Raw genomic sequence first — 22,210 nt, 5'->3', positions numbered from 1 at the left:
ACCCTTATTCTAACCCTTACCCTTATGCCTTACCCTTATTCTAACCCTAGTCCTAATCTAAAGTCTGTCGCGTCAAAACATTTTGCGCATATATTATGACGACATATTGGTGTTCAGCAGGTTTTTGTTGTTATTGCCCGTTTTAAATGAATTTTACCTTTATTTTACCAGGTAAGTTGACTGAGAACACATTCTCATTTACAGCAACGACCTGGAGAACAGAGGACCTACACACAACATGTTGAGGCAGTTCGAAGATCAGTAGTCTACTCCCCTTCGTCGATGATTGGTCAACGGTACTACTCCTAGTGGGAATGGGAACAAGTTTTGGGCTAGAAAACTAGTTTTCATGCAGATTTCTTTATTTGAGAAATACTGCACCAAACATCTTAGATGTAAAATTGCACACTAAGACCTTCTCTGCAAAAAAGGTCAAAATTAATTCCAGATTTATTCAGACTATTTTGAGAAATTTTGAGGCTGTTGTTGTTGCTACGGCGTCTCATGAGGGACAAAACAGTAATATTTCCAGTTACAGGAGTCCTGCTAGGAGCAAACCGAACCTAGGCTTTAGCAAGCATTTGCTTATCAACAGATACTTTGTTGATAGTATGACTATCAGTAGATGCTCTATATGGGATTATCTAGATAAAGTGTGAACTCTGTCTGTGTGGGAAGACGTGGCCATGTTCAACCAACCACACCCGTCAGGTATAGCAATATATTACAGTGGTATAGTAGTATACAGTAGTATAGCAATATAGCTATATATTACAGTGGTATAGTAGCATACAATAATAAAGCAATATAGCTATATATTACAGTGGTATAGTAGTATACAGTACTATGGCAATATAGCTATATATTACAGTGGCATAGTAGTATACAATAATATAGCAATATAGCTATATATTACAGTGGTATAGTAGTATACAATATAGCAATATAGCTTATATATTACAGTGGTATAGTAGTATACAGTAATATAGCAATATAGCTATATATTACAGTGGCATAGTAGTATACAGTAGTATAGCAATACCACAGGTCTATTTCTCACCTGGTCCTCAAAAGAAAGTGCCTGTCCCACATCACGAGGGAACCCATCAATCACGATCCCATTAGCGTCTGGAATCTTCATGATCTTCTGTTTAATCTCAGTGATGGTGGTCTCCTGTAAGGAAATAAGAGCTAGTTTCAAAATAGAAATGAACAACCTACAGAAAAAAAAACACTGTAGCACAGTGAAGATGCTGATGCAGAGACTAACAGCCTGGTATTCCACTGCCCTGTGTGTTGATGCTGAATGTGAGACTAACAGCCTGGTATTCCACTGCCCTGTGTGTTGATGCAGAGACTAACAGCCTGGTATTCCACTGCCCTCTGTGTTGATGCTGATGCTGAGACTAACAGCCTGGTATTCCACTGCCCTGTGTGTTGATGCAGAGACTAACAGCCTGGTATTCCACTGCCCTGTGTGTTGATGCTGATGCTGAGACTAACAGCCTGGTATTCCACTGCCCTGTGTGTTGATGCTGAGACTAACAGCCTGGTATTCCACTGCCCTGTGTGTTGATGCAGAGACTAACAGCCTGGTATTCCACTGCCCTGTATGTTGATGCAGAGACTAACAGCCTGGTATTCCACTACCCTGTGTGTTGATGCTGAATGCAGAGACTAACAGCCTGGTATTCCACTACCCTGTGTGTTGATGCTGAATGCAGAGACTAACAGCCTGGTATTCCACTGCCCTGTGTGTTGATGCAGAGACTAACAGCCTGGTATTCCACTGCCCTGTGTGTTGATGCTGAATGTGAGACTAACAGCCTGGTATTCCACTGCCCTGTGTGTTGATGCTGATGCTGAGACTAACAGCCTGGTATTCCACTGCCCTGTGTGTTGATGCAGAGACTAACAGCCTGGTATTCCACTGCCCTGTGTGTTGATGCTGAATGTGAGACTAACAGCCTGGTATTCCACTGCCCTGTGTGTTGATGCTGAATGTGAGACTAACAGCCTGGTATTCCACTGCCCTGTGTGTTGATGCTGATGCTGAGACTAACAGCCTGGTATTCCACTGCCCTGTGTGTTGATGCAGAGACTAACAGCCTGGTATTCCACTGCCCTGTGTGTTGATGCTGATGCAGAGACTAACAGCCTGGTATTCCACTGCCCTGTGTGTTGATGCTGAGACTAACACCCTGGTATTCCACTGCCCTGTGTGTTGATGCTGAGACTAACACCCTGGTATTCCACTGCCCTGTGTGTTGATGCTGAATGTGAGACTAACAGCCTGGTATTCCACTGCCCTGTGTGTTGATGCAGAGACTAACATCCTGGTATTCCACTGCCCTGTGTGTTGATGCTGAATGTGAGACTAACAGCCTGGTATTCCACTGCCCTGTGTATTGATGCAGAGACTAACAGCCTGGTATTCCACTGCCCTGTGTGTTGATGCTGATGCTGAGACTAACAGCCTGGTATTCCACTGCCCTGTGTGTTGATGCAGAGACTAACAGCCTAGTATTCCACTGCCCTGTGTGTTGATGCTGATGCTGAGACTAACAGCCTGGTATTCCACTGCCCTGTGTGTTGATGTAGAGACTAACAGCCTGGTATTCCACTACCCTGTGTGTTGATGCTGAATGCAGAGACTAACAGCCTGGTATTCCACTGCCCTGTGTGTTGATGCAGAGACTAACAGCCTGGTATTCCACTGCCCTGTGTGTTGATGCTGAATGTGAGACTAACAGCCTGGTATTCCACTGCCCTGTGTGTTGATGCTGATGCTGAGACTAACAGCCTGGTATTCCACTGCCCTGTGTGTTGATGCAGAGACTAACAGCCTGGTATTCCACTGCCCTGTGTGTTGATGCTGAATGTGAGACTAACAGCCTGGTATTCCACTGCCCTGTGTGTTGATGCTGATGCTGAGACTAACAGCCTGGTATTCCACTGCCCTGTGTGTTGATGCAGTCCACTGCCCTGTGTGTTGATGCTGAATGTGAGACTAACAGCCTGGTATTCCACTGCCCTGTGTGTTGATGCTGATGCAGAGACTAACAGCCTGGTATTCCACTGCCCTGTGTGTTGATGCTGAGACTAACAGCCTGGTATTCCACTGCCCTGTGTGTTGATGCTGAATGTGAGACTAACAGCCTGGTATTCCACTGCCCTGTGTGTTGATGCATAGACTAACAGCCTGGTATTCCACTGCCCTGTGTGTTGATGCTGAATGTGAGACTAACAGCCTGGTATTCCACTGCCCTGTGTGTTGATGCAGAGACTAACAGCCTGGTATTCCACTGCCCTGTGTGTTGATGCTGATGCTGAGACTAACAGCCTGGTATTCCACTGCCCTGTGTGTTGATGCAGAGACTAACAGCCTGGTATTCCACTGCCCTGTATGTTGATGCAGAGACTAACAGCCTGGTATTCCACTGCCCTGTGTGTTGATGCTGAATGTGAGACTAACAGCCTGGTATTCCACTGCCCTGTGTGTTGATGCTGAATGTGAGACTAACAGCCTGGTATTCCACTGCGCTGTGTTGATGCTGATGCAGAGACTAACAGCCTGGTATTCCACTGCCCTGTGTGTTGATGCTGAATGTGAGACTAACAGCCTGGTATTCCACTGCCCTGTGTGTTGATGCTGATGCTGAGACTAACAGCCTGGTATTCCACTGCCCTGTGTGTTGATGCTGAGACTAACAGCCTGGTATTCCACTGCCCTGTGTGTTGATGCTGAATGTGAGACTAACAGCCTGGTATTCCACTGCCCTGTGTGTTGATGCTGAATGTGAGACTAACAGCCTGGTATTCCACTGCCCTCTGTGTTGATGCTGAATGTGAGACTAACAGCCTGGTATTCCACTGCCCTGTGTGTTGATGCTGATGCTGAGACTAACAGCCTGGTATTCCGCTGCCCTGTGTGTTGATGCAGAGACTAACAGCCTAGTATTCCACTGCCCTGTGTGTTGATGCTGATGCTGAGACTAACAGCCTGGTATTCCACTGCCCTGTGTGTTGATGCTGAATGTGAGACTAACAGCCTGGTATTCCACTGCCCTGTGTGTTGATGCAGAGACTAACAGCCTGGTATTCCACTGCCCTGTATGTTGATGCAGAGACTAACAGCCTAGTATTCCACTGCCCTGTGTGTTGATGCTGATGCTGAGACTAACAGCCTGGTATTCCACTGCCCTGTGTGTTGATGCTGATGCTGAGACTAACAGCCTGGTATTCCACTGCCCTGTGTGTTGATGCTGAATGTGAGACTAACAGCCTGGTATTCCACTGCCCTGTGTGTTGATGCAGAGACTAACAGCCTGGTATTCCACTGCCCTGTGTGTTGATGCTGATGCTGAGACTAACAGCCTGGTATTCCACTGCCCTGTGTGTTGATGCTGAATGTGAGACTAACAGCCTGGTATTCCACTGCCCTGTGTGTTGATGCTGAATGTGAGACTAACAGCCTGGTATTCCACTGCCCTGTGTGTTGATGCTGAATGTGAGACTAACAGCCTGGTATTCCACTGCCCTCTGTGTTGATGCTGATGCAGAGACTAACAGCCTGGTATTCCACTGCCCTGTGTTGATGCTGATGCAGAGACTAACAGCCTGGTATTCCACTGCCATGTTTGTTGATGCAGAGACTAACAGCCTGGTATTCCACTGCCCTGTGTGTTGATGCAGAGACTAACAGCCTGGTATTCCACTGCCCTGTGTGTTGATGCTGAATGTGAGACTAACAGCCTGGTATTCCACTGCCCTGTGTATTGATGCAGAGACTAACAGCCTGGTATTCCACTGCCCTGTGTGTTGATGCTGAATGTGAGACTAACAGCCTGGTATTCCACTGCCCTGTGTGTTGATGCAGAGACTAACAGCCTGGTATTCCACTGCCCTGTATGTTGATGCAGAGACTAACAGCCTAGTATTCCACTGCCCTGTGTGTTGATGCTGATGCTGAGACTAACAGCCTGGTATTCCACTGCCCTGTGTGTTGATGCTGAATGTGAGACTAACAGCCTGGTATTCCACTGCCCTGTGTGTTGATGCAGAGACTAAAAGCCTGGTATTCCACTGCCCTGTGTGTTGATGCTGATGCTGAGACTAACAGCCTGGTATTCCACTGCCCTGTTTGTTGATGCTGAATGTGAGACTAACAGCCTGGTATTCCACTGCCCTGTGTGTTGATGCTGATGCTGAGACTAACAGCCTGGTATTGCACTGCCCTGTGTGTTGATGCAGAGACTAACAGCCTGGTATTCCACTACCCTGTGTGTTGATGCTGAATGCAGAGACTAACAGCCTGGTATTCCACTACCCTGTGTGTTGATGCTGAATGCAGAGACTAACAGCCTGGTATTCCACTGCCCTGTGTGTTGATGCAGAGACTAACAGCCTGGTATTCCACTGCCCTGTGTGTTGATGCTGAATGTGAGACTAACAGCCTGGTATTCCACTGCCCTGTGTGTTGATGCTGAATGTGAGACTAACAGCCTGGTATTCCACTGCCCTGTGTGTTGATGCTGATGCTGAGACTAACAGCCTGGTATTCCACTGCCCTGTGTGTTGATGCAGAGACTAACAGCCTGGTATTCCACTGCCCTGTGTGTTGATGCTGATGCAGAGACTAACAGCCTGGTATTCCACTGCCCTGTGTGTTGATGCTGAGACTAACACCCTGGTATTCCACTGCCCTGTGTGTTGATGCTGAGACTAACACCCTGGTATTCCACTGCCCTGTGTGTTGATGCTGAATGTGAGACTAACAGCCTGGTATTCCACTGCCCTGTGTGTTGATGCAGAGACTAACAGCCTGGTATTCCACTGCCCTGTGTGTTGATGCTGAATGTGAGACTAACAGCCTGGTATTCCACTGCCCTCTGTGTTGATGCTGAATGTGAGACTAACAGCCTGGTATTCCACTGCCCTGTGTATTGATGCAGAGACTAACAGCCTGGTATTCCACTGCCCTGTGTGTTGATGCAGAGACTAACAGCCTGGTATTCCACTGCCCTGTGTGTTGATGCTGATGCTGAGACTAACAGCCTGGTATTCCACTGCCCTGTGTGTTGATGCAGAGACTAACAGCCTAGTATTCCACTGCCCTGTGTGTTGATGCTGATGCTGAGACTAACAGCCTGGTATTCCACTGCCCTGTGTGTTGATGTAGAGACTAACAGCCTGGTATTCCACTACCCTGTGTGTTGATGCTGAATGCAGAGACTAACAGCCTGGTATTCCACTGCCCTGTGTGTTGATGCAGAGACTAACAGCCTGGTATTCCACTGCCCTGTGTGTTGATGCTGAATGTGAGACTAACAGCCTGGTATTCCACTGCCCTGTGTGTTGATGCTGATGCTGAGACTAACAGCCTGGTATTCCACTGCCCTGTGTGTTGATGCAGAGACTAACAGCCTGGTATTCCACTGCCCTGTGTGTTGATGCTGAATGTGAGACTAACAGCCTGGTATTCCACTGCCCTGTGTGTTGATGCTGATGCTGAGACTAACAGCCTGGTATTCCACTGCCCTGTGTGTTGATGCAGTCCACTGCCCTGTGTGTTGATGCTGAATGTGAGACTAACAGCCTGGTATTCCACTGCCCTGTGTGTTGATGCTGATGCAGAGACTAACAGCCTGGTATTCCACTGCCCTGTGTGTTGATGCAGAGACTAACAGCCTGGTATTCCACTGCCCTGTGTGTTGATGCTGAATGTGAGACTAACAGCCTGGTATTCCACTGCCCTGTGTGTTGATGCATAGACTAACAGCCTGGTATTCCACTGCCCTGTGTGTTGATGCTGAATGTGAGACTAACAGCCTGGTATTCCACTGCCCTGTGTGTTGATGCAGAGACTAACAGCCTGGTATTCCACTGCCCTGTGTGTTGATGCTGATGCTGAGACTAACAGCCTGGTATTCCACTGCCCTGTGTGTTGATGCTGAATGTGAGACTAACAGCCTGGTATTCCACTGCCCTGTGTGTTGATGCAGAGACTAACAGCCTGGTATTCCACTGCCCTGTATGTTGATGCAGAGACTAACAGCCTGGTATTCCACTGCCCTGTGTGTTGATGCTGAATGTGAGACTAACAGCCTGGTATTCCACTGCCCTGTGTGTTGATGCTGAATGTGAGACTAACAGCCTGGTATTCCACTGCCCTGTGTGTTGATGCTGATGCTGAGACTAACAGCCTGGTATTCCACTGCCCTGTGTGTTGATGCTGAGACTAACAGCCTGGTATTCCACTGCCCTGTGTGTTGATGCTGAATGTGAGACTAACAGCCTGGTATTCCACTGCCCTGTGTGTTGATGCTGAATGTGAGACTAACAGCCTGGTATTCCACTGCCCTCTGTGTTGATGCTGAATGTGAGACTAACAGCCTGGTATTCCACTGCCCTGTGTGTTGATGCTGATGCTGAGACTAACAGCCTGGTATTCCGCTGCCCTGTGTGTTGATGCAGAGACTAACAGCCTAGTATTCCACTGCCCTGTGTGTTGATGCTGATGCTGAGACTAACAGCCTGGTATTCCACTGCCCTGTGTGTTGATGCTGAATGTGAGACTAACAGCCTGGTATTCCACTGCCCTGTGTGTTGATGCAGAGACTAACAGCCTGGTATTCCACTGCCCTGTATGTTGATGCAGAGACTAACAGCCTAGTATTCCACTGCCCTGTGTGTTGATGCTGATGCTGAGACTAACAGCCTGGTATTCCACTGCCCTGTGTGTTGATGCTGATGCTGAGACTAACAGCCTGGTATTCCACTGCCCTGTGTGTTGATGCTGAATGTGAGACTAACAGCCTGGTATTCCACTGCCCTGTGTGTTGATGCAGAGACTAACAGCCTGGTATTCCACTGCCCTGTGTGTTGATGCTGATGCAGAGACTAACAGCCTGGTATTCCACTGCCCTGTGTGTTGATGCTGAATGTGAGACTAACAGCCTGGTATTCCACTGCCCTGTGTGTTGATGCTGAATGTGAGACTAACAGCCTGGTATTCCACTGCCCTGTGTGTTGATGCTGAATGTGAGACTAACAGCCTGGTATTCCACTGCCCTCTGTGTTGATGCTGATGCAGAGACTAACAGCCTGGTATTCCACTGCCCTGTGTTGATGCTGATGCAGAGACTAACAGCCTGGTATTCCACTGCCCTGTGTGTTGATGCAGAGACTAACAGCCTGGTATTCCACTGCCCTGTGTGTTGATGCTGAATGTGAGACTAACAGCCTGGTATTCCACTGCCCTGTGTATTGATGCAGAGACTAACAGCCTGGTATTCCACTGCCCTGTGTGTTGATGCTGATGCAGAGACTAACAGCCTGGTATTCCACTGCCCTGTGTGTTGATGCAGAGACTAACAGCCTGGTATTCCACTGCCCTGTATGTTGATGCTGATGCTAACAGCTTGTTTTAGCATCACTTGTTCTCCCATGGCTAGAGGGGGTAGAATGTTACTGCACAGTTTGCTCAAATCAACAGGGGAAAATACATGATTTAGTGGAAATACAGGACATGAGTAACAATCTAATCTAAAAATAACCACGGCAAGTGGTTTCGAATGCACCAAGTCTGGAAACCAAAAGGATCCTGAACAGCCATAAGACTGATGAATAGTTAGATATATACAGGTTAACTATATATCTATCTCAATTACCTCGTACCCCTTCACAGCGACTTGGTCCTGGTAACCCGTGTGTGTATATAGCCAAGTTATAGTTTATTCATTGTGTTATCATTATTCTATTATTGTCCACGTTGTGAAGGCCCCCCCGTCAATCAGCATTTCACTGTTAGTCTATACCTGTTGTTTATGAAGCACGTGATGAATTAAAATATGATTTGGCAAATCCACACACACACACACACACACACAGTCCACCAGCCTTAATCAGTTGCATGGACAGAACAGGTCGTGGTTCTATCAGCTAAGTGAGGACGAGGAGATGGGATGTTTGTTGTTCATAAAGGCACAGTGGGCCACACAGGACCCAGCCTCTGCGTCCCAAATAGCACCCTATACAGTGCACTACTATGGACCAGGGTCCATAGGGGTAGTGAACAAAGTAGTGAGCTATATAGGGAATAGGGTGCCACTTTTTCAAGCAGCTGACAGCTGAGTCATGGCTGGCAGACAACCAGGACGTTGGTAATGAGATGCGAGAAGACAACAATCCCTCCCACACCCAACCATCTAGCCCATCAAGATAATGTATTTCTTTAATATTTATTTATTCATTCTTATTTACAATGACGGCCTACCGGGAAACAGTGGGTTAACTGCCTTGTTCTGGGGCAGATTGACAGATTTATACCTTGTCAGCTCAGGGTTTCGATCCAGCAACTGGCCCAATGCTCTAACCACTAGGCTACCTGCCGCCCCTCAAGATAATGTCAGCCCGTCGCGATAATGTTAGCCCGTCGCGATAACGTTAGCCCCTCAAGATAACGTTAGCCCCTCAAGATAACGTTAGCCCCTCAAGATAACGTTAGCCCCTCAAGATAACGTTAGCCACTCAAGATAATGTTAGCCCCTCAAGATAACGTTAGCCCGTCGCGATAACGTTAGCCCATCAAGATAATGTTAGACCATCAAGATAATGTTAGCCCATCAAGATAATGTTAGCCCATCGAGCTAAAGGCAGGTCCCAAGGCAGGTCTTAGAAGTGACTCATCCAACCTGCATGGTTCATTGAACGAACTCCACTACACTTCACCCTTCTTTGACCTCATCGTCATCTTCATCATCTTCCTCATCCTCTTCCCAATCCTCATCCTCTCTGTAGCAACCCCAGCTGCAGATAAAGCTCATATGTATTGCACTATATAAAGACAAGGGGACTGGTTATATATTATACAGGGACTAGGGGACTGGACACACTATACAGGGACTAGGGGACTGGACACTATATACAGGGACTGGACACAATATACAGGGACTGGACACCCTATACAGGGACTAGGGGACTGGACACCCTATACAGGGACTAGGGGACTGGACACCCTATACAGGGACTAGGGGACTGGTTATATATTATACAGGGACTAGGGGACTGGTTATATATTATACAGGGACTAGGGGACTGGTTATATATTATACAGGGACTAGGGGACTGGTTATATATATTATACAGGGACTAGGGGACTGGTTATATATATTATACAGGGACTAGGGGACTGGTTATATATTATACAGGGACTAGGGGACTGGTTATATATTATACAGGGACTAGGGGACTGGTTATATATTATACAGGGACTAGGGGACTGGTTATATATTATACAGGGACTGGACACACTATACAGGGACTGGACACACTATACAGGGACTAGGGGACTGGACACTCTATACAGGGACTGGACACAATATACAGGGACTGGACACCCTATACAGGGACTAGGGGACTGGACACCCTATACAGGGACTAGGGGACTGGTTATATATTATACAGGGACTAGGGGACTGGACACCCTATACAGGGACTAGGGGACTGGACACCCTATACAGGGACTAGGGGACTGGACACCCTATACAGGGACTAGGGGACTGGTTATATATTATACAGGGACTAGGGGACTGGTTATATATTATACAGGGACTAGGGGACTGGTTATATATTATACAGGGACTAGGGGACTGGTTATATATTATACAGGGACTAGGGGACTGGACACCCTATACAGGGACTAGGGGACTGGTTATATATTATACAGGGACTAGGGGACTGGTTATATATTATACAGGGACTAGGGGACTGGTTATATATTATACAGGGACTAGGGGACTGGACACACTATACAGGGACTAGGGGACTGGTTATATATTATACAGGGACTAGGGGACTGGACACACTATACAGGGACTAGGGGACTGGACACCCTATACAGGGACTAGGGGACTGGTTATATATTATACAGGGACTAGGGGACTGGTTATATATTATACAGGGACTAGGGGACTGGTTATATATTATACAGGGACTAGGGGACTGGTTATATATTATACAGGGACTAGGGGACTGGTTATATATTATACAGGGACTAGGGGACTGGTTATATATTATACAGGGACTAGGGGACTGGTTATATATTATACAGGGACTAGGGGACTGGTTATATATTATACAGGGACTAGGGGACTGGACACACTATACAGGGACTAGGGGACTGGTTATATATTATACAGGGACTAGGGGACTGGTTATATATTATACAGGGACTAGGGGACTGGTTATATATTATACAGGGACTAGGGGACTGGTTATATATTATACAGGGACTAGGGGACTGGTTATATATTATACAGGGACTAGGGGACTGGTTATATATTATACAGGGACTAGGGGACTGGTTATATATTATACAGGGACTAGGGGACTGGACACACTATACAGGGACTAGGGGACTGGTTATATATTATACAGGGACTAGGGGACTGGTTATATATTATACAGGGACTAGGGGACTGGTTATATATTATACAGGGACTAGGGGACTGGTTATATATTATACAGGGACTAGGGGACTGGTTATATATTATACAGGGACTAGGGGACTGGTTATATATTATACAGGGACTAGGGGACTGGACACACTATACAGGGACTAGGGGACTGGTTATATATTATACAGGGACTAGGGGACTGGTTATATATTATACAGGGACTAGGGGACTGGTTATATATTATACAGGGACTAGGGGACTGGTTATATATTATACAGGGACTAGGGGACTGGTTACATATTATACAGGGACTAGGGGACTGGTTATATATTATACAGGGACTAGGGGACTGGTTATATATTATACAGGGACTAGGGGACTGGACACCCTATACAGGGACTAGGGGACTGGACACCCTATACAGGGACTAGGGGACTGGACACCCTATACAGGGACTAGGGGACTGGACACACTATACAGGGACTAGGGGACTGGTTATATATTATACAGGGACTAGGGGACTGGACACACTATACAGGGACTAGGGGACTGGTTATATATTATACAGGGACTAGGGGACTGGACACACTATACAGGGACTAGGGGACTGGTTATATATATTATACAGGGACTAGGGGACTGGTTATATATTATACAGGGACTAGGGGACTGGTTATATATTATACAGGGACTAGGGGACTGGTTATATATTATACAGGGACTAGGGGACTGGTTATATATTATACAGGGACTAGGGGACTGGACACCCTATACAGGGACTAGGGGACTGGACACTCTATACAGGGACTAGGGGACTGGACACACTATACAGGGACTAGGGGACTGGTTATATATTATACAGGGACTAGGGGACTGGACACCCTATACAGGGACTAGGGGACTGGTTATATATTATACAGGGACTAGGGGACTGGACACACTATACAGGGACTAGGGGACTGGTTATATATTATACAGGGACTAGGGGACTGGTTATATATTATACAGGGACTAGGGGACTGGTTATATATTATACAGGGACTAGGGGACTGGACACCCTATACAGGGACTAGGGGACTGGACACCCTATACAGGGACTAGGGGACTGGACACCCTATACAGGGACTAGGGGACTGGACACACTATACAGGGACTAGGGGACTGGACACACTATACAGGGACTAGGGGACTGGTTATATATTATACAGGGACTAGGGGACTGGTTATATATTATACAGGGACTAGGGGACTGGTTATATATTATACAGGGACTAGGGGACTGGACACCCTATACAGGGACTAGGGGACTGGTTATATATTATACAGGGACTAGGGGACTGGTTATATATTATACAGGGACTAGGGGACTGGACACACTATACAGGGACTAGGGGACTGGTTATATATTATACAGGGACTAGGGGACTGGACACCCTATACAGGGACTAGGGGACTGGACACACTATACAGGGACTAGGGGACTGGTTATATATTATACAGGGACTAGGGGACTGGTTATATATTATACAGGGACTAGGGGACTGGTTATATATTATACAGGGACTAGGGGACTGGTTATATATTATACAGGGACTAGGGGACTGGTTATATATTATACAGGGACTAGGGGACTGGACACCCTATACAGGGACTAGGGGACTGGTTATATATTATACAGGGACTAGGGGACTGGTTATATATTATACAGGGACTAGGGGACTGGTTATATATTATACAGGGACTAGGGGACTGGTTATATATTATACAGGGACTAGGGGACTGGTTATATATTATACAGGGACTAGGGGACTGGACACCCTATACAGGGACTAGGGGACTGGACACCCTATACAGGGACTAGGGGACTGGACACCCTATACAGGGACTAGGGGACTGGACACACTATACAGGGACTAGGGGACTGGACACACTATACAGGGACTAGGGGACTGGTTATATATTATACAGGGACTAGGGGACTGGTTATATATTATACAGGGACTAGGGGACTGGTTATATATTATACAGGGACTAGGGGACTGGTTATATATTATACAGGGACTAGGGGACTGGTTATATATTATACAGGGACTAGGGGACTGGACACCCTATACAGGGACTAGGGGACTGGTTATATATTATACAGGGACTAGGGGACTGGTTATATATTATACAGGGACTAGGGGACTGGACACACTATACAGGGACTAGGGGACTGGTTATATATTATACAGGGACTAGGGGACTGGACACCCTATACAGGGACTAGGGGACTGGACACACTATACAGGGACTAGGGGACTGGTTATATATTATACAGGGACTAGGGGACTGGTTATATATTATACAGGGACTAGGGGACTGGTTATATATTATACAGGGACTAGGGGACTGGTTATATACTATACAGGGACTAGGGGACTGGACACCCTATACAGGGACTAGGGGACTGGTTATATATTATACAGGGACTAGGGGACTGGTTATATATTATACAGGGACTAGGGGACTGGTTATATATTATACAGGGACTAGGGGACTGGTTATATATTATACAGGGACTAGGGGACTGGTTATATATTATACAGGGACTAGGGGACTGGACACCCTATACAGGGACTAGGGGACTGGTTATATATTATACAGGGACTAGGGGACTGGTTATATATTATACAGGGACTAGGGGACTGGTTATATATTATACAGGGACTAGGGGACTGGTTATATATTATACAGGGACTAGGGGACTGGTTATATATTATACAGGGACTAGGGGACTGGACACCCTATACAGGGACTAGGGGACTGGTTATATATTATACAGGGACTAGGGGACTGGTTATATATTATACAGGGACTAGGGGACTGGTTATATATTATACAGGGACTAGGGGACTGGTTATATATTATACAGGGACTAGGGGACTGGTTATATACTATACAGGGACTAGGGGACTGGTTATATATTATACAGGGACTAGGGGACTGGTTATATATTATACAGGGACTAGGGGACTGGACACACTATACAGGGACTAGGGGACTGGTTATATATATTATACAGGGACTAGGGGACTGGTTATATATTATACAGGGACTAGGGGACTGGTTATATATTATACAGGGACTAGGGGACTGGACACTCTATACAGGGACTAGGGGACTGGTTATATATTATACAGGGACTAGGGGACTGGTTATATATTATACAGGGACTAGGGGACTGGTTATATATTATACAGGGACTAGGGGACTGGTTATATATTATACAGGGACTAGGGGACTGGTTATATATTATACAGGGACTAGGGGACTGGTTATATATTATACAGGGACTAGGGGACTGGACACACTATACAGGGACTAGGGGACTGGTTATATATTATACAGGGACTAGGGGACTGGTTATATATTATACAGGGACTAGGGGACTGGTTATATATTATACAGGGACTAGGGGACTGGACACACTATACAGGGACTAGGGGACTGGTTATATATATTATACAGGGACTAGGGGACTGGTTATATATTATACAGGGACTAGGGGACTGGTTATATATTATACAGGGACTAGGGGACTGGACACCCTATACAGGGACTAGGGGACTGGTTATATATTATACAGGGACTAGGGGACTGGTTATATATTATACAGGGACTAGGGGACTGGTTATATATATTATACAGGGACTAGGGGACTGGTTATATATATTATACAGGGACTAGGGGACTGGTTATATATTATACAGGGACTAGGGGACTGGTTATATATTATACAGGGACTAGGGGACTGGTTATATATTATACAGGGACTAGGGGACTGGTTATATATTATACAGGGACTAGGGGACTGGTTATATATTATACAGGGACTAGGGGACTGGTTATATACTATACAGGGACTAGGGGACTGGTTATATATTATACAGGGACTAGGGGACTGGTTATATATTATACAGGGACTAGGGGACTGGTTATATATTATACAGGGACTAGGGGACTGGTTATATATTATACAGGGACTAGGGGACTGGTTATATATTATACAGGGACTAGGGGACTGGTTATATATTATACAGGGACTAGGGGACTGGACACACTATACAGGGACTAGGGGACTGGACACCCTATACAGGGACTAGGGGACTGGTTATATATTATACAGGGACTAGGGGACTGGACACACTATACAGGGACTAGGGGACTGGTTATATATTATACAGGGACTAGGGGACTGGACACCCTATACAGGGACTAGGGGACTGGTTATATATTATACAGGGACTAGGGGACTGGACACCCTATACAGGGACTAGGGGACTGGTTATATATTATACAGGGACTAGGGGACTGGTTATATATTATACAGGGACTAGGGGACTGGTTATATATTATACAGGGACTAGGGGACTGGTTATATATTATACAGGGACTAGGGGACTGGTTATATATTATACAGGGACTAGGGTGCCATTTCATAGTTGTCCATCCAACTCCCTGTGGGTGAGTAAAGTAGTGGACTAAATAGGGATTAGGGAATAGGGTGAGACTAGCATACCTGAGGTGCCAGCTCCCCATTGGTGATGATCTTGGCGATGAGACTCCACTTCCTGTTGCTGGTGGCGTTGTGAATCATCTTCTTCCTGAGCAGCTCTCCTACAGAGACATACTGAAACCCATAGCACTCTGCTATCTTCAGACTCTGGGTCCCTTTACCACTGCCTGGCCCTCCTGGAGAGAGAGAGAGAGACAGAGAGACATACTGAAACCCATAGCACTCTGCTATCTTCAGACTCTGGGTCCCCTTACCACTGCCTGGCAGGTGTAGTGATGGGAGGGTGAGGGGTGGGTATAGGTGTAGTGATGTGAGGGTGAGGGGTGGGTGTAGGTGTAGTGATGTGAGGGTGAGGGGTGGGTGTAGGTGTAGTGATGTGAGGGTGAGGGGTGGGTGTAGGTGTAGTGATGTGAGGGTGAGTATAGGTGTAGTGATGTGAGGGTGAGGGGTGGGTGTAGGTGTAGTGATGCGAGGGTGAGGGTGAGGGGTGGGTGTAGGTGTAGTGATGTGAGGGTGAGGGGTGGGTGTAGGTGTAGTGATGGGAGGGTGAGGGTGAGGGGTGGGTCTAGGTGTAGTGATGTGAGGGTGAGGGGTGGGTGTAGTGATGTGAGGGTGAGGGTGAGGGGTGGGTATAGGTGTAGTGATGTGAGGGTGAGGGGTGGGTGTAGGTGTAGTGATGTGAGGGTGAGGGGTGGGTGTAGGTGTAGTGATGGGAGGGTGAGGGTGAGGGGTGGGTGTAGGTGTAGTGATGTGAGGGTGAGGGGTGGGTGTAGGTGTAGTGATGTGAGGGTGAGGGTGAGGGGTGGGTCTAGGTGTAGTGATGTGAGGGTGAGGGGTGGGTGTAGGTGTAGTGATGTGAGGGTGAGGGGTGGGTCTAGGTGTAGTGAGTGAGGGTGAGGGGTGGGTGTAGGTGTAGTGATGTGAGGGTGAGGGGTGGGTCTAGGTGTAGTGATGTGAGGGTGAGGGGTGGGTGTAGGTGTAGTGATGGGAGGGTGAGGGTGAGGGGTGGGTGTAGGTGTAGTGATGGGAGGGTGAGGGTGAGGGGTGGGTGTAGGTGTAGTGATGGGAGGGTGAGGGGTGGGTATAGGTGTAGTGATGGGAGGGTGAGGGGTGGGTGTAGGTGTAGTGATGTGAGGGTGAGGGGTGGGTGTAGGTGTAGTGATGTGAGGGTGAGGGATGGGTGTAGGTGTAGTGATGGGAGGGTGGGGGTGAGGGGTGGGTATAGGTGTAGTGATGTGAGGGTGAGGGGTGGGTATAGGTGTAGTGATGTGAGGGTGAGGGGTGGGTGTAGGTGTAGTGATGGGAGGGTGAGGGTGAGGGGTGGGTCTAGGTGTAGTGATGTGAGGGTGAGGGTGAGGGGTGGGTGTAGGTGTAGTGATGTGAGGGTGGGGGGGGTGGGTGTAGGTGTAGTGATGTGAGGGTGAGGGGTGGGTGTAGGTGTAGTGATGTGAGGGTGAGGGTGAGGGGTGGGTGTAGGTGTAGTGATGGGAGGGTGAGGGTGAGGGGTGGGTATAGGTGTAGTGATGTGAGGGTGAGGGGTGGGTGTAGGTGTAGTGATGGGAGGGTGAGGGGTGGGTCTAGGTGTAGTGATGGGGAGGGTGAGGGGTGGGTCTAGGTGTAGTGATGGGAGGGGTGAGGGGTGGGTGTAGGTGTAGTGATGGGAGGGGGGGGTGAGGGGTGGGTCTAGGTGTAGTGATGTGAGGGTGAGGGGTGGGTGTAGGTGTAGTGATGTGAGGGTGAGGGGTGGGTGTAGGTGTAGTGATGGGAGGGTGAGGGGTGGGTCTAGGTGTAGTGATGTGAGGGTGAGGGTGAGGGGTGGGTGTAGGTGTAGTGATGTGAGGGTGAGGGGTGGGTCTAGGTGTAGTGATGGGAGGGTGAGGGGTGGGTCTAGGTGTAGTGATGGGAGGGTGAGGGGTGGGTCTAGGTGTAGTGATGGGAGGGTGAGGGGTGGGTGTAGGTGTAGTGATGTGAGGGTGAGGGGTGGGTGTAGGTGTAGTGATGTGAGGGTGAGGGGTGGGTCTAGGTGTAGTGATGGGAGGGTGAGGGGTGGGTCTAGGTGTAGTGATGGGAGGGTGAGGGGTGGGTCTAGGTGTAGTGATGGGAGGGTGAGGGGTGGGTCTAGGTGTAGTGATGGGAGGGTGAGGGGTGGGTCTAGGTGTAGTGATGGGAGGGTGTGGGGTGGGTGTAGGTGTAGTGATGTGAGGGTGAGGGGTGGGTCTAGGTGTAGTGATGGGAGGGTGAGGGGTGGGTATAGGTGTAGTGATGTGAGGGTGAGGGGTGGGTGTAGGTGTAGTGATGGGAGGGTGAGGGTGAGGGGTGGGTCTAGGTGTAGTGATGGGAGGGTGAGGGGTGGGTCTAGGTGTAGTGATGGGAGGGTGAGGGTGAGGGGTGGGTCTAGGTGTAGTGATGTGAGGGTGAGGGTGAGGGGTGGGTCTAGGTGTAGTGATGGGAGGGTGAGTGTCTTTCAATTCCATTTTTTTCTTTTCATTTTAAGAGCTTTATTGGCATGGGGAAACATATATTAACTTTGCCAAAGCAAGTGAAGTAGATAATAAACACAAGTGAAATAAACAATAAAAATGAACTATAAACCTTAACACTCACAGAAGTTTCAAAAGAATAAAGACATTTCAAATGTAATATTATGTGTGTGTATATATATATATCGTAACGATGTGCAAACAGTTAAAGTACAAAAGGGATCGTGGAGTTGCAATGATCATGAGAACGGTGAGGAATCAGCCCAGAACTACATGGGAGGATCTTGTCAATGATCTCAAGGCAGCTGGGACCATAGTCACCAAGAAAACAATTGGTAACACACTACGCCGTGAAGGACTGAAATCCTGCAGCGCCCGCAAGGTCCCCCTGCTCAAGAAAGCACATATACATGCCCGTCTGAAGTTTGCCAATGAACATCTGAATGACTCAGAGGACAACTGGGTGAAAGTGTTGTGGTCAGATGAGACCAAAATGGAGCTCTTTGGCATCAACTCAACTCGCCGTGTTTGGAGGAGGAGGAATGCTGCCTATGACCCCAAGAACACCATCACCACCGTCAAACATGGAGGTGCAAACATTATGCTTTGGGGGTGTTTTTCTGCTAAGGGGACAGGACAACTTCACCGCATCAAAGGGACGATGGACGGGGCCATGTACCGTCAAATCTTGGCGGTACATCCCTCAGCCAGGGCATTGAATCCCTCAGCCCGGGCATTGAAAATGGGTCATGGATGGGTATTCCAGCATGACAATGACCCAAAACACACGGCCAAGGCAACAAAGGAGTGGCTCAAGAAGAAGCACATTAAGGTCCTGGAGTGGCCTAGCCAGTCTCCAGACCTTAATCCCATAGACAATCTGTGGAGGGAGCTGAAGGTTCGAGTTGCCAAACGTCAGCCTCGAAACCTTAATGACTCGGAGAAGATCTGCAAAGAGGAGTGGGACAAAATCCCTCCTGAGATGTGTGCAAACCTGGTGGCCAACTACAAGAAACGTCTGACCTCTATGATTGCCAAAAAGGGTTTTGCCACCAAGTGCTAAGACATGTTTTGCAGAGGGGTCAAATACTTACTTCCCTCATTAAAATGCAAATCATTTTATAACATTTTTTACATGCGTTTTTCTGGATTTTTTTGTTGTTATTCTGTCTCTCACTGTTCAAATAAACCTACCATTAAAATTATAGACTGATCATTTTTTTGTCAGTGGGCAAAAGTACAAAATCAGCAGGGGATCAAATACTTTTTTCCCTCACTGAATCTGCCGAAATTGTCTATTACTAGCCTGTTCAACCTCTCTTTCGTGTCATCTGAGATTCCCAAAGATTGGAAAGCAGCGGCGGTCATCCCCCTCTTCAAAAGGGGGGACACTCTTGACCCAAACTGCTACAGACCTATATCTATCCTACCCTGCCTTTCTAAGGTCTTCAAAAGTCAAGTTAAACAGATTTCCGACCATTTCGAATCCCACCATACCTTCTCCACTATGCAATCTGGTTTCAGAGCTGGTCATGGGTGCACCTCAGCCACGCTCAAGGTCCTAAACGATATCTTAACCGCCATCAATAAGAAACAATACTGTGAAACAATTCATTGACCTGGCCAAGGCTTTCGACTCTGTCAATCACCACACCCTCATCGGCAGACTCAACAGTCTTGGTTTCTCTAATGATTGCCTCGCCTGGTTCACCAACTACTTCTCTGATAGAGTTCAGTGTGTCAAATCGGAGGGCCTGTTGTCCGGACCTCTGGCAGTCTCTATGGGGGTGCCACAGGGTTCAATTCTTGGGCCAACTCTCTTCTCTGTATACATCAATGATGTCGCTCTTGCTGCTGGTGATTCTCTGATCCACCTCTACGCAGACGACACCATTCTGTATACCTCTGGCCCTTCTTTGGACACTGTGTTAACAAACCTCCATACGAGCTTCAACGCCATAAACCACTCCTTCCGTGGCCTACAACGGCTCTTAAACGCTAGTTAAACTAAATGCATGCTCTTCAACCGATCGCTGCCCGCACCCGCCCGCCCGACTAGCATCACTACTCTGGACGGTTCTGACTTAGAATATGTGGACAACTACAAATACCTAGGTGTCTGGTTAGACTGTAAACTCTCCTTCCAGACTCATATTAAACATCTCCAATCCAAAGTTAAATCTAGAATTGGCTTCCTATTTCGCAACAAAGCATCCTTCACTCATGCTGCCAAATATACCCTCGTAAAACTGACCATCCTACCGATCCTCGACTTCGGCGATGTCATTTACAAAATAGCCTCAAATACTCTACTCAATAAATTGGATGCAGTCTATCACAGTGCCATCCGTTTTGTCACCAAAGCCCCATATACTACCCACCACTGCAACCTGTACGCTCTCATTGGCTGGCCCTCGCACATACTCGTCACCAAACCCACTGGCTCCAGGTCATCTACAAGACCCTGCTAGGTAAAGTCTCCCCTTATCTCAGCTCACTGGTCACCATAGCAGCACCCACCTGTAGCACGCGCTCCAGCAGGTATATCTCTCTGGTCACCCCCAAAGCCAATTCCTACTTTGGCCGCCTCTCCTTCCATTTCTCTGCTGCCAATGACTGGAACGAACTACGGAAATCTCTGAAATTGGAAACACTTATCTCCCTCACTAGCTTTAAGCACCAGCTGTCAGGGCAGCTCACAGATCACTGCACCTGTACATAGCCCATCTATAAATAGCCCAAACAACTACCTCTTCCCCTACTGTATTTATTTATTTATTTATTTTGCTCCTTTGCACCCCAGTATTTCTACTTTGCACATTCATCTACTGCAAATCTACCATTCTAGTGTTTAACTTGCTATATTGTATTTACTTCGCCACCATGGCCTATTTATTGCCTTTACCTCCCTTATCTCACCTCATTTGCTCACATTGTATATAGACTTCTTTGTCTACTGTATGTTTGTTTTACTCCATGTGTAACTCTGTGTTGTTGTATGTGTCGCACTGCTTTGCTTTATCTTGGCCAGGTCGCAGTTGTAAATGAGAAGTTGTTCTCAACCTGCCTACCTGGTTAAATAAAGGAGAAATAAAATTCAAAAAATAAGAACAATCTCTCTCCCTCCCTATCGCGTTCTCTTTCACCTGCCCTCGCGCTATCTCTGTCTCTCCCCCTCTCTCTTTCACCCTCTCCCTCCTCTCTCCCCCCTCTCCTCTCCCTCCTCTCTCCCCCCTCTCTCCCTCTCCCCTCTCTCCCCCTCCTCCCCCCCTCCCTCCCTCCCTCTCCTCTCCCCCCCTCCCTCCCTCCCTCTCCTCTCCTCTCCCTCCCTCCCTCCATCCCTCTCCTCTCCCTCCCTCCATCCCTCTCCTCTCCCTCCCTCTCCTCTCCCCCTCTCTCCTCTCTCTCTCTCTCCTCTCTCTCTCTCTCTCCTCTCCCCCCTCTCTCCTCTCTCTCTCTCTCTCCTCTCCCTCCTCTCTCCCTCCCTCCCTCTCCCCTCCCTCTCCTCTCCTCTCCTCTCCCCCTCTCTCTTTCACCCTCTCCCTCCTCTCTCCCCCCTCTCCTCTCCCTCCTCTCTCCCCCCTCTCTCCCTCTCCCCCTCCCTCCCTCCCCTCCCTCTCCTCTCCTCTCCCTCCCTCCCTCTCCCCCCCTCTCCTCTCCCTCCTCCCTCCCTCCCTCTCCTCTCCCTCCTCTCCCTCCTCCCCCCCTCTCCT

At 47.9% G+C, this 22,210-nt stretch overlaps 1 protein-coding gene across 1 annotated transcript in view; it reads right to left on the bottom strand.

Annotated features, from left to right (window-relative positions):
• Window positions 1-22,210, bottom strand: part of ak5 (adenylate kinase 5) — a 227,754-nt gene that overhangs the window by 196,290 nt on the left and 9,254 nt on the right. The window contains exons 4-5 of the mRNA XM_045714398.1: window positions 16,021-16,193; window positions 1,061-1,174 (exon numbers count right to left, since the gene is read on the bottom strand). Of these exons, the coding sequence (XP_045570354.1) occupies window positions 1,061-1,174; window positions 16,021-16,193 (287 nt within the window). The remainder of the gene's footprint in view (window positions 1-1,060; window positions 1,175-16,020; window positions 16,194-22,210) is intronic.

Source organism: Salmo salar, chromosome ssa03, assembly GCF_905237065.1.
Source record: "Salmo salar chromosome ssa03, Ssal_v3.1, whole genome shotgun sequence".
Taxonomy (NCBI): Eukaryota; Metazoa; Chordata; class Actinopteri; order Salmoniformes; family Salmonidae; genus Salmo; species Salmo salar.
Note: the sequence above shows the minus strand (reverse complement) of the source record. Positions and strands in the feature narration are given on the sequence as shown.